The sequence below is a fragment of the Tachyglossus aculeatus genome, chromosome 20, assembly GCF_015852505.1.
Source record: "Tachyglossus aculeatus isolate mTacAcu1 chromosome 20, mTacAcu1.pri, whole genome shotgun sequence".
NCBI classification, from domain to species: Eukaryota; Metazoa; Chordata; class Mammalia; order Monotremata; family Tachyglossidae; genus Tachyglossus; species Tachyglossus aculeatus.
The window spans coordinates 3321934-3334244 of record NC_052085.1 but is presented as its reverse complement, the minus strand read 5'-3'; the positions used below and the strand labels follow the sequence as shown (position 1 = coordinate 3334244).

General features: G+C 50.5%; 1 protein-coding gene across 1 annotated transcript in view; it reads right to left on the bottom strand.

Annotated features, from left to right (window-relative positions):
* MTUS2 (microtubule associated scaffold protein 2) overlaps positions 1 to 12311 on the bottom strand; it is a 101044-nt gene that overhangs the window by 30388 nt on the left and 58345 nt on the right. The window contains exon 6 of the mRNA XM_038762073.1: positions 6195 to 6356. Within this exon, the coding sequence (XP_038618001.1) occupies positions 6195 to 6356 (162 nt within the window). The remainder of the gene's footprint in view (positions 1 to 6194; positions 6357 to 12311) is intronic.

Sequence of the window (12311 nt, the reverse complement as noted above, 5' to 3'; positions counted from 1 at the left end):
TTGAACCCGCGACCTCTGACTCCAAAGCCCGGGCTCTTTCCACTGAGCCACGCTGCTCTCCAGAGAAGTTAAGTGACTTGCCCAAAGTCACACAGCTGACAGTTGGCGGAGCCGGGATTTGAACCCATGACCTCTGACTCCAAAGCCCATGCTCCTTCCACTGAGGCACGCTGCTTGGGGAAACGGGGACACGCTAGTCGCGTTCTTCCCGAGGGGCCGCAGACCTCTATCCCAACTTAGTTAAGAGAGACCAGCCCTCAGGAGGGCAATCTGGGAGTGGACAACCCCTTCCGGCCACCCTCCGGCCCCACCCACGGCACCCTTGCAGGTGGCAAAGAGCTGTTTCCGAGGCTCCGAATTGTGGGGGGCTCCAGAAAGCGACCACGCCTGCTTCTCGGGGCTACTGGGGGTGTGATCTCCCTTCCCACGGCAATGTGGGGGGACAATCCCACCTCACACAACTGGATAGAGCAAGGGTCTGGGAATCAGAAGGACCCGCGTTCTAGTCTCGGCTCCACCACTTTGCTGTGTGACCTTGGGCGAGTCACTTCACTTCTCTGGGCCTCAGTTACCTCACCTGTAAAGTGGGGATTAAGACTGTGAGCCCCATGTAGGACAGAGACTGTGTTCAACCTGATTACCCTGTACCTACCCCAAAACTTGGAACAGTGCTTAACAACTACTATTAAAAAATAACCAGGAAGTGTCAAGGGATGCTTTGGACACAGCTAACGCCCTGGGCATGCCCCAACTCTCCAGCCTCGCTACCTGCCACCAACTTTTTTTTTATGGTATTTGTTAAGCCCTTACTATGTGTCAAGCACTGTTCTAAGCACAAGCCAACAGGTCAGCACATAGACCTTCTGACAAGGCGACCAGAATATGTCCCCACAGCTACCAAGATAAAGCCAGAGTGCCCTCTCCTGCATTTAAAGGCTCCACTCTTCTTGCAGATGGCTTTTATTGCCGGAAGACTCTGGGAAATGGAGGCCCCTGGTTTCTAGGAAATGGAGTTCCTCGGCAGCAGGAGCGCCAGGAGTCAACCTTCCTACCCCCGCCTTTGTCCCTGGAGTCAGTGCCACCTCCGAGCGGGACTGGAAACATCTCGCAACCAGGCTCGGCTACCGCCGAGGGAAGAGGGGATAGACAAGAAAGGAACAGCCAAACAAAACTTCCCTGAGGAGACTCTAACACACATGCACACAGCAATCAGATCCAGAGCTTTGCATCAGTTTTTTTTTTCTCAAAGCTGCCGTCATGCTTCACGGAACTTCTGTAAAGTAATTATTCACCATCTCCACAGTGCCTCCCAACCCATCTGCCCAGTCCTCTACTGTCCACCCAAAAATCTTCCTTCCTGCCCAGGGACCCCTTCTGTTCTCCCTCTACCCACCCTCACAGAACCTTTCCATCCTCTGCCCTCACCTTACATTTCCTAATACTCTTCCATTTCCCCTACCTGTATATTATTTTAATGCCAGTCTCCCTCTATAGACTCTCCGCCCCTTGTGGGCAGGGATCATGTCTAGCAACTCCATGGTATTGTACTCTCCCAGATCACTGCACATGGCAAGCACTGAATACAACCCACTGCCTTAACTGATTGATCTCACCGTCTGGCCCCCGCATTTTTCTCCCACTCATTTGCTTTGGGTTAAACTAAAGCTCGATCTCGAAGGCCTGAAAAATCCCCTCAAAGCCAATTCATTTTTGGGAGATCAGACTTCCCAGATTAACTACTTCAACCCCAGCCCAGAATGGCTCAGACATAACTCTGACCCTTTCATGAATGCCACGTATTCAATAATAATAGTACCTGTTAAGTGCCAAGCACCGTACGAAGCACTGGGGTACAGGGCCAGTCCTTATCGCACACGGGGCTCCCAATCTAAAGGGGAGGGAGAGCAGGTAGAACCCCCATTTTACCAATGAGGAAACTGAGGCACAAAGAAGTTAAGCGATTTGTCCAAGGTCATAAGGGAAGCAAGTGTCAGAGCTGGGATTATTAGTCGGGTCCTCTGACTTTCAGACTTGTGCTCCTCCCACTAGGCCGTGCCGCTTTTTGTTCCAGACGTCTGAGCTGACAACCTCCCCTCCTCAAAAATCTCCAGTGGCTGCCTGTCAACCTACGCATCAAGCCAAAACTCCTCACTCTGGGCTTCAAGGCTGTCCATCACCTCGCCCCCTCCTACCTCACCTCCCTTCTCTCCTTCTCCAGCCCAGCCCGCACCCTCCGCTCCTCTGCCGCCGCTCACCTCCTCACTGTACCTCGTTCTCGCCTGTCCCGCCGTCGACCCCCGGCCCACGTCCTTCCCCTGGCCCGGAATGCCCTCCCTCTGCATATCTGCCAAGCTAGCTCTCTTCCTCCCTTCAAAGCCCTACTGAGAGCTCACCTCCTCCAAGAGGCCTTCCCAGACTGAGCCCCCTTTTCCCTCTCCACCTCCCCATCCCCCCCACCCTACCTCCTTCCCCTCCCCACAGCACCTGTATATATGTTTGTACAGATTATTTATTTTACTTGTACATATTTACTATTCCATTTACTTTGTTAATGATGTGTATTTAGCTTTAATTCTACTTGTTCTGATGACCTGACACCTGTCCACATGCTTTGTTTAGTTGTCTGTCTCCCCCTTCTAGACTGTGAGCCCGTTGTTGGGTAGGGGCCGTCTCTAGATGTTGGCGACTTGTACTTCCCAAGCACTTATTACAGTGCTCTGCACACAGTAAGCGCTCAATAAATACGATTGAATGAATGAATGAATAAACCCCTTCGCTCCAAGGGCTGTGCATGAGCTATCTGGCGCAGTCTGGCAGCCCAGAGCCCGGTGTAAGGCAATCCGCTCCAGAGACAGGGTGCTCCTGACCAAAGCGCCAACGCCAACTCGAATTAAAGCTGGAGTCCACCCGGGCCACCTGATAGAGCCCAGTTACCTGATAGGGTCGGCCAGGAGCGGGTCAGAAAGCAGACACCGAGATGGATTAAGGCGACACAGGGATGGCGTCTTTCCTTCTTCTTTTGCAAAAAGTTACAGATATCAAACAAGAACTCAAGGGGAATTAGTAGTGGAGCTTAACCTCAACACAACAGGCAGGAAAATCCCAGGGGATACCTAGCTCCCAGGACGAATGAGAGAGGGAGAGGACAGAGACGGAGAAAATCATTAAGGCAGGAGCCGAAGGCGCTTAACAGCAGCCTAGTGCTGAAGACCCACAAAGCCGCTCCAGAGTCAGAAAGCACTGGAGCCAGAGAGGGTTGCAGAGTGCTTCACGAGCCCCCCGATCTCTCCAGGTAGGGACAACCACATAAACCCCCTTGCCTCTCCCTCCTGCCAGCTCCCTCTCCTTCCTCCACCTCACATGCTCACCTTCTGTCTGTGCTTGGTTCTTGGCATTCCCACCTCTGACACCAGAACCCGGGTCCTCTGAATCCCAGCCCCGTGCTCTTTCCACGGAATTGAAAGGAGAACGGACCACTGTGGCCATAATGACAGTGGTATTTGTGAAGCATTTGCCCTGTGCCAAGCACTGTACTAAGCCATGTGAGGTGCCTTGCCCACCTTCCCCTACCCTGAGTTTGAAGCACAATCAGTATGTCCAAAGGGGCATCTAGGCCCGCAGGGTCTTGCAGCTGGCCAGGACGGGCCACTCCCGAGGGCGAGGCGGTCCGAAGCCGAGGAAACTGGGCAAAGTAGGTAGGAGGCGAGGTCCTGGCTCCAACTTCTGAGGCAATTTCGGCCACAGTCAAAGCCACGGAAAATGGTGATGCCCCTGGACCCACCACTGCTCTGGCCTAAAAATACTGGCGAAGAAAGAGCCGGGCCTCGCCTGTCTGCCCACCTTGCCAGGAAACCTTGGAAAAACACTGGCAAAGAAAACCAGCACCCCATGGATGCCAGGAAACTCTGCCACTCTCGGGCTAAACACTGAGGGGGACAGCGAAGATTGGCGACTGTGAGGCTTAAAAGCCCTACGTTCGCCTTCCAGCTGGTGCGGGAGCCCCTGTCGACATCACCACAGTGTGCGGAACAACCCTGTTCATTCATTCATTCATTCAATTGTATTTATTGAGCACTGTACTAAGCGCTTGGGAAGTACAAGTTGGCGACAAAGAGAGACGGTCCCTAGCCAACAGCGGGCTCACAGTCTAGAAGGGGGAGACAGGCGACAAAACAAAACATATTAACAAAATGACAACCATCAGAATAAACAGAATTATAGCTATATTTTTCCGATTAGGTCACTGAGGCGCAGAGAAGTGAAGTGATTTCATTCATTCATTCAATCGTATTTATTGAGCGCTTACTGTGTGCAGAGCACTGGACTAAGCGCTTGGGAAGTACAAGTCGGCAACATATAGAGACAGTCCCTACCCAACAGCGGGCTCAGTCTAGAAGGGGGAGATCTAAGCATATGAAATGACTGCGGGAAGCTGAAAGCGCCAAACAGCATTTTTTAAATCTTTTAATTATTTTGTGAATTTTAATACGCTCTCCTAATATTCACATTAATTCAAAATTATTTTGTTCCATAAGAAGGGGGTTGGCAAATTTGTGGATAAGCAGCAAGTGAAAACACTGTCTCTTGACAAAGTATCTGTTCTTAGGTCTGCTTAAAATGTCTTGCAGACTGAAAATCATTTCAAGGATGAATGATGTGGGATTTCACTGTAATCGTACCTACACTGATATCTGTGCTTAATACTTATAAAGTCAAATTGTTAGTAGTGAGCCTGATTTTTCAAACTGGGGCTGTAAACTCTCTGGAATCATGATAGGATTTCTACCAAGAAAAGAGGGATAGTATAATTGCAATAAATGAGATATTTGTTAAAACACTTTTTTTAAGTGCTTAGTACAGTGCTCTGCACACAGTAAGCGCTCAGCAAATACGATTGAATGAATGAATGAACCCCCTTCTCCAGCGCCGGAGCTCTAATTCCAACTCGGTCCCTTTCCCGCTCACCTCGGCCTCCGTTCCCTCATCTGTAAAATGGGGATAAACCACCTGTTCTCCCTTCGTCTTAGACCGTGAGCCCCGCCGGGGATTTTGTCCGATGAGATTACCTTGAGTCCGCCTCAACGCTTAGCATGGTCCTTGGCTCCCAAGGAGTGCTCAAAAATATTACAATTATTAGGGGAGGCTAGTTGCATGAATTACCCTCAGTTAGTTTACATTATACCATAATAGCTCCTCTGTCGTTACTTTTTCGAAGTGGTGATTCAGTACTGTAGCTCACTGTGCATTGACAGCAGCCTGTCGCAGGGGGAAGAGGGGCAGAGATAATGTAGAGGACAGAGGAGGACCAAGGGAGGAAAGGTGGGAGGAGGAGGTGAGAGGAGAGGGAAGGAGGAGATTTTCTGTCCATACAACCTCCTGTGGCGACAAATTCCATATATTTACCACCCTCCCCTGCCTCTTCTCTGCTGCCCTTTGCCAGCTGGTTCCCAGCCGCTCACTTCCCCTGATACAAAACCTTTCCTTCCCTTCAGCCTGCTGTGTGGGGTCCGTGGCATTTGAGGGGCGTTGCGAATTGGCGGGTGGGCTTTCACCATTCGGAAATGAAAGAAGAGACTGCTTTCTCGCTATCTCTGCCCTCCTCCCAGTTCCCCAGGCGGTGCCTTTCAACTGAGAGGGAGGGAGGGAGAGAAAGAGGGAGGGAGGAAGGGCTTGACCTGGGTCCACATCGCTCGTGGTGTTGACTGCCGTTCCCTTCGCCTATTCTGCCTTTGCTGCTAGTAACACATGGGCGTCAAAGAGATCTGGGACTGTGTTCCCATATCGGGAATTTACGGCCAATAAGCAACAGTTCAGACTGGTCCCCCGGCCCTTGTACACATTACAGCAGACGGCTAGGCTGAATGCAATTTCTTCCCTCCCTTCCCGGTTGATAAATTATGGAATCCCCTAATAGGAAGAGCCTCGCTCTGTCAGCCACAAAACCTTACTCTTAAACAACCAAAGGTATGAATTGAGCCACGCAGGGCTCTGGGGTAGGCGCTTGGAAGAGGGCCCTAGAAGTTGGAGATGCGATCCTGGGCCAGCTTCCGTGTGCAGAGCGCTTTGCTGAGTGCTGGGAGAACTACCCCGTCTCCCCACCCACACGCACCCCCTCCCCTGCGGCATGAAGATGATCGGGGGCTCAGGGGCCCGAGGCAGACTAAAAAAACACTTCTCCGGGTGGGAGATCTTACCAGCGGGGATGACGGTGGTTTTGGGAGCCGGGAGGAGGCTCCTCCGGGAGGGCGGTGGGTTGCAGGGTCCGGGCGGTGGTGGCCGGCCGACTCCCTTGACCACCTCTCTCGGGGGCCCAGTTGTCCTGGGGGTGGGCTGCTCCTCGTTTCCAAAGGCCGCCCCTGCAAGAAACCAACCTCTCATCAGTCATAGGGTGGGGATGAGGGTAGGCCTGTTGCTTTATGTACACATTTACTATTCATATTATTTTGTTAATATGTTTTGTTTTGTCTGTCTCCCCCTTCTAGACTGTGAGCCCGCTGTTGGGTAGGGACCGTCTCTATACGTTGCCAATTTGTACTTCCCAAGCGCTTACTACAGTGCTCTGCACACAGTAAGCGCTCAATAAATACGACTGAGTGAATGAATGAAAGTAAGAGCTTAACAAATTCCATCATTATTATTGTTAAAGAATCCAGTTCTGGACCAACAAAGCCAGGGGAAATGTTTTCTGGGGTTGACATCTAATTGCCTGTCAGAGGAGGAGAAGGGAAGGGGCCACATTTTTTGTTTTGAAGTCCTCACTTTCCCCTTTTAAGGTTAAAGATGTGAGCTGCTCTGAGCATTTCCTAGGCCCATTGTTTCATGTACATATTTACTATTCTATTTATATTATCTTGTTAATATGTTTTGTTTTGTTGTCTGTCTCTCCCTTCTAGACTGTGAGCCTGCTGTTGGGTAGGGACCGTCTCTATAGGTTGCCAATTTGTACTTCCCAAGCGCTTAGTACAGTGCTCTGCACACAGTAAGCGCTCAATAAATACGATTGAATGAATGAGGACAGGGACGCGGACTCCTCTGTGCCCCCTGGGGCCGCCGGCCGCTGAGACCTCACCACTCACTCCATGAGGGTCTGGCCTGAATGTCTCTTGCCCTCTCTCCCTCCGTCTCCCACCTGTAGTATTAATTGAGTGCCCATTGTGAGTAGAGCACTGTTAAGCACTTAGTACAGTGCTCTGCACACAGTAAGCACTCAAAAAATATGACTGAATGTTACCAAGTGCTCACTGGGAGCAGAGCACTGTACTGAGCGGCCACAGGGAGCAGAGCACTGAGCCTTTGGGAGAAGACAGCAGTGTTATGGCTAGCAAACACGATCCCTGCCCCTAAAGAAGCGAGACTCAGGACTTTTATTTGACTGACTGATTGACTGAGTTCTCAGAACAGGCGGCATTGGTTCCTCCTTCTCCCTTGTTAAAAGCCGTCTCAGACTCAGGTGGGATTTCATTTGGTTTCTTAAAGAAAAGCATCTCCTTAGAGAAGGAGTCCGGCAGGGTGCCTGTTCTGAGAACCAGCATGGCCTACTACATAGAGCACAGGCCTCGAAGTCAAGAGGCTATGGGTTCTAATCCCGGCTCCACCACTTAATAATAATAACGATGGCATTTATTAAGCACTTCCTATGTGCAAAGCGCTGGAGAGGTTACAAGGTGAGCAGGTTGTCCCACGGGGGGGCTCACAGTCTTAACCCCCATTTTACAGAAGAGGTAACTGAGGCCCAGAGAAGTTAAGTGACTTGCCCAAAGTCACACAGCTGACAATTGGCAGAGCCGGGATTTGAACCCATGACCTCTGGCTCCAAAGCCCGTGCTCTTTTCCACTGAGCCACGCTGCTTCTCTGCCGTGTGACCTTGAGCAAGTCACTTAACTTCTCTGGGCCTCAGTTCCCACATCTGTAAAGTGGGGATTAAGACTGTGAGCCCTATGTGAGACAGGAACTGTGTCCAACCTGATTATCTTGTATCTACCACGGTGCTTAAAACAGTGCCTGGTACATAGTAAGCCATTAGAAAATACATTATTATTATTATTATCATTATTCTGCCTGGAGGGGCGGGGACATCGGGTCCGGGTCTTCCCCGAGGCGGGCAGCCCTGGCTGCCCTGTAGGTTTCCAACCCACGGACTGTGTCCAACCTTATTTGCCTTTATCCACCTCAGTACTTAGTACAGTACCTGGCACATAGTAAGCACTTAAATACCATTATTATTATTATTTCCACCAACGCATTTGACCTACGTGGAGAAAGTTCATTCATTCAATCGTACTTATTGAGCACTTACTGTGTGCAGAGCACTGTAGTAAGCGCTTGGGAAGTACAAGTTAACAACATATAGAGACAGTCCCTACCCAACAACGGGCTCACAGTCTAGAAGGGGGAGACAGACAACAAAACCAAACATGTGGACAGGTGTCAAGTTGTCAGAACTTGCTGAATGTGGGCTAAGGGCCCCCAGTCTGTTTCTCCATGGACCAACATTCCGGGAGAGGCCTGGGACATCTTCCACATCTGGATTCCGGGGGCTCTCTCCCAATCACACTCCCAGTTTGTCTGTTTGTCTGTGGTATTTGTTAAGCACTGCCTATGTGTCAGGCATTGTTCTAAGTGCTGGCGTAGATTACGAGATAGTCAGGTTGGACATAGTCCATGTTCCACATGGGGCTGTCAGTCTTCATCCCCATTTTACGGATGAGATAACTGAGGCCCAGGGAAGTAAAATGACTTGCCCACAAGTGGAGGAGCCGGGTTCTCTCCCACTTTTAGACTGTGAGCCCACTGTTGGGTAGGGACTGTCTCTATATGTTGCCAATTTGTACTTCCCAAGCGCATAGTACAGTGCTCTGCACATAGTAAGTGCTCAATAAATACGATTGATGATGATGATGATGATGATTAGAACCCAGATCCTTCTGACTCCCGGGCCTGTGCTCTGTCCACTAGGCCACACTGCTCTCTCCCAACCACACTCCTGGTTCTGGGGACTCTATAGACGTGGTTTGCCCGGTGGTTAGAGAGCTCTCTGCCGGCACCTGCGTGGCTCAGTGGAAAGAGCCCGGGCTTTGGAGTTAGAGGTCATGGGTTCAAATTCCGGCTCCACCACTTGTCAGCTGTGTGACTTTGGGCAAGTCACTTCACTTCTCTGGGCCGCAGTTACCTCATCCGTAAAATGGGGATTAAGATTGTGAGCCCCACGTGGGACAACCTGATCACCTTGTATCCCCCCAGTGCTTAGAACAGTGCTTTACACATAGTAAGTGCTTAACAAATACCATTATTATTATTATTATTATTATTGACAGTGAACGCCGGCCCTATGTGGGGCTTCAAGAATACACTCATTCTGCCAGAAAATCACATTGACCCTCCCAAGTCCCTGTGCTTGGGACCCCGGTTCCACCTCCCTGTGGGGGACGCCATGCACACCACACAGTGACCCCTATCAAACCCTCAGGCAACCTCCTGCTTGGGACCCTTGTACATATTTATTCTATTTATTTTATTTCGTTAATACGTTTTGTTGTCTGCCTCCCCCTTCTAGACTGGGAGCCCGCTGTTGGGTAGGGACCGTCTCTATATGTTGCCAACTTGTACTTCCCAAGCGCGTAGTACAGTGCTCTGCACACAGTAAGTGCTCAATAAATATGACTGAATGAATGAATGACCCCAGACTAAGGTTCCTTAAGAAGGGAAACACTTCTCATTTTCAGGGAAACAACGGTTCAAATACTTTTTTTTTCCCTTTTACCCAATCCTCTGGTGGCCAGTGTTGGTTCTCCTAGCTGAAATTTATTATCATACGAGGAAGAGTTCAATTTAGAAATCTGGCAGCCAGCCACGCTGGCACGCAATTCCACTGGTAGATGGATGAGGTGTCAGGGGAAGTTATGTAATCTCTTCTGAGAGAGATCTTGGTTCTCCAGCCCTGCCCCCTCCCCACTCTCCCTCCCACCCACCCACACCAAAAACATCTGTTCTTCCCCATTAGCAAGAGTTTCAGCTGGCAGCAGGAATCCCCCTGGATGCTGAGGCCACATATTACCTCTCATTCCTGGTGATCCTAACCCTGACTCTTCACTCCCAGAGACCCTGTCCCTGACCCCTCACTCCAGGAGACCCTCACCTTGACCTCTCGCTCCCAGACACCTTGACCCCTCACTCCCAGAGGCCCTAACCCTAACCCCTCTTTCCTAGAGTCCCTAACCCTGACCCCTCATTCCCAGAATCCCTAACCCTGACCCCTCATTCCCAGACAAGCTAACCCAAACCCTGATTCCTCAGTCCTCACTCCTTAATCCCTGAGAGCTCTCTTCTGACAGCCCACCAAGGCACAGCTCAACTTTGCAACCCTCAGAAATCGGGAGCCCTCACTGGCATAGACTGGTTGTGGGGAACCGCCATTTGGCAGCAATTTTTCCTCAAGAAATAAAATTTATGATTCTGCCTCCAGCCCTCTCCCCTTTAAAATCTGCCAAACCACATCTCTCCCCATCTTCAAAACCCTCCTCCCCCAGGATGCCTTCCCTGATTCACTTTTCTCCTGACTCCCGTCTCAGCGCACATTCATTCATTCATTCAATCGTATTTATTGAGCGCTTACTGGGTGCAGAGCACTGTACTAAGTGCTTGGGAAGTACAAGTTGGCAACAGATAGAGATGGTGCCTACCCAACAACGGGCTCAAAGTCTAGAAGACACAGACACTCACCACCCCACACAGCCTCGTTTTACGTTCCTTGATTTGTACCCTCCTACTCTTTAGGCACTTATTTATTCCCCTATACATTTTTCCACTCTCTTTTCCCTCTTACTGTCAGTTATTCTGAGTCTGTTTTTTGCACTTCCTGGAAAGCTCCTTGAGGGCAGGGAGTGTGTCTATTGTTGCCTGTTGAGCCTTAGTCCAAGGTCCTGCCCCGAGAGGGTGCTCAGTTCGACAGACTGACAGACGGACTGATGGTGGGGAAGGAAGAATGAAGAAGGGAGCTGAATGAAGCACCTCCAGGCGATACCACCCCCATGGCGGTGCAGATTGGTGGCTGCTTTTAGAGCTCTGGCCTTGGGGGCTGAAGGAAGATTCGGTGTGACAGCCAATGATTTGGATAGAGCAAGATCAAAGGAAAAGGAACTAAATCCAAAGACGCACCTAGAAAAATGCCGCCAGCCCACTGTTGGGGAAAGATGAAGCGAAACAGAACTCGTAAGAGAACCTGGAGGGTGGAGAAAGGAAACTCAAGCAGCAGTATTTACCGCGTGGCTCGGTGACCCGACTCCAGGATCCGTCTCCGGCTGGGAGGACACCAAACCGGAGCAGTTTGTGGCCAAAAGGGCCCAGTCGTGATCTAGCAGAGCGGGTGGTGGGAGCCGGGGGCTTCCGGAGCTCAGCCGTCTCAGACGACCCTCCGAGCCGGGAGAAGACTCCGGCCAAGGCCTGCAATGCGCTTCGGAGCTCCGACTACCCTGGGGTTAAGGGTTTCCGGTACGAATCGCTGTAATTATTAATGGGGGGATCAGAAAGCTGACTCGAGCTGGGGGAAGGATATGGGTCAAATCCTCCCACTGTGGAAATCGTTCATTAATATTTACACTTTCCTGAGATCTTCACAGCTTGGAAAGGCACGCATAGTCTTGTAAGATGCCTTAGGTTCTAAAAAAGTGTGGCGCTCCAATATTTATACAATATTTATAACGAACCAATGATATCCCTCCCATGCCAGGAAACTACATGAAATTAACTTCACCTTGAAATGGGAGGCATTACCTCAAACCTTAACATGCCCAAAACAGAACTCCATCTTTTCCCACCCAAATCCTGTCCTGCACTTTCCCATCATGAAGAAAAGACCACCATCCTACCTGTCTCACAAGCCCATAAGCTTGACATGATCCTCCACTCATCTCTCTCATTCAGCCATCGTGTTCAGTGTGTTCCCAGATTCTTTCGGTTCTACCTCCACAACATCTCTAGAATTCGCCCCCTCCTCTCCTACCCAAAATGTTACCACGCAGGTAACATTCCCCTCCCAGGTCCCCGTGAGTTTGAGCACCAGGTCCGAGCCACAAGATTCAGGAGGGAGGCCACGGCCATGGCACAGGGAGGCCGGATCCTGAAAATAAAGACCCTGGACATTAAGGCTGGCCACAGAGGGGCCCGGTGCCATAAAAACAGCATCACCAGAATAAGGAATGGACTGTGCAGTTGAGAACAGAGGTGTGGCCAAGCGTTGAGGAAAACGCTGGGAATTTAGGAAGCGGAATTTATTGAGCACTCACTATGTGCAGGGCACTGAACTAAATGCTTG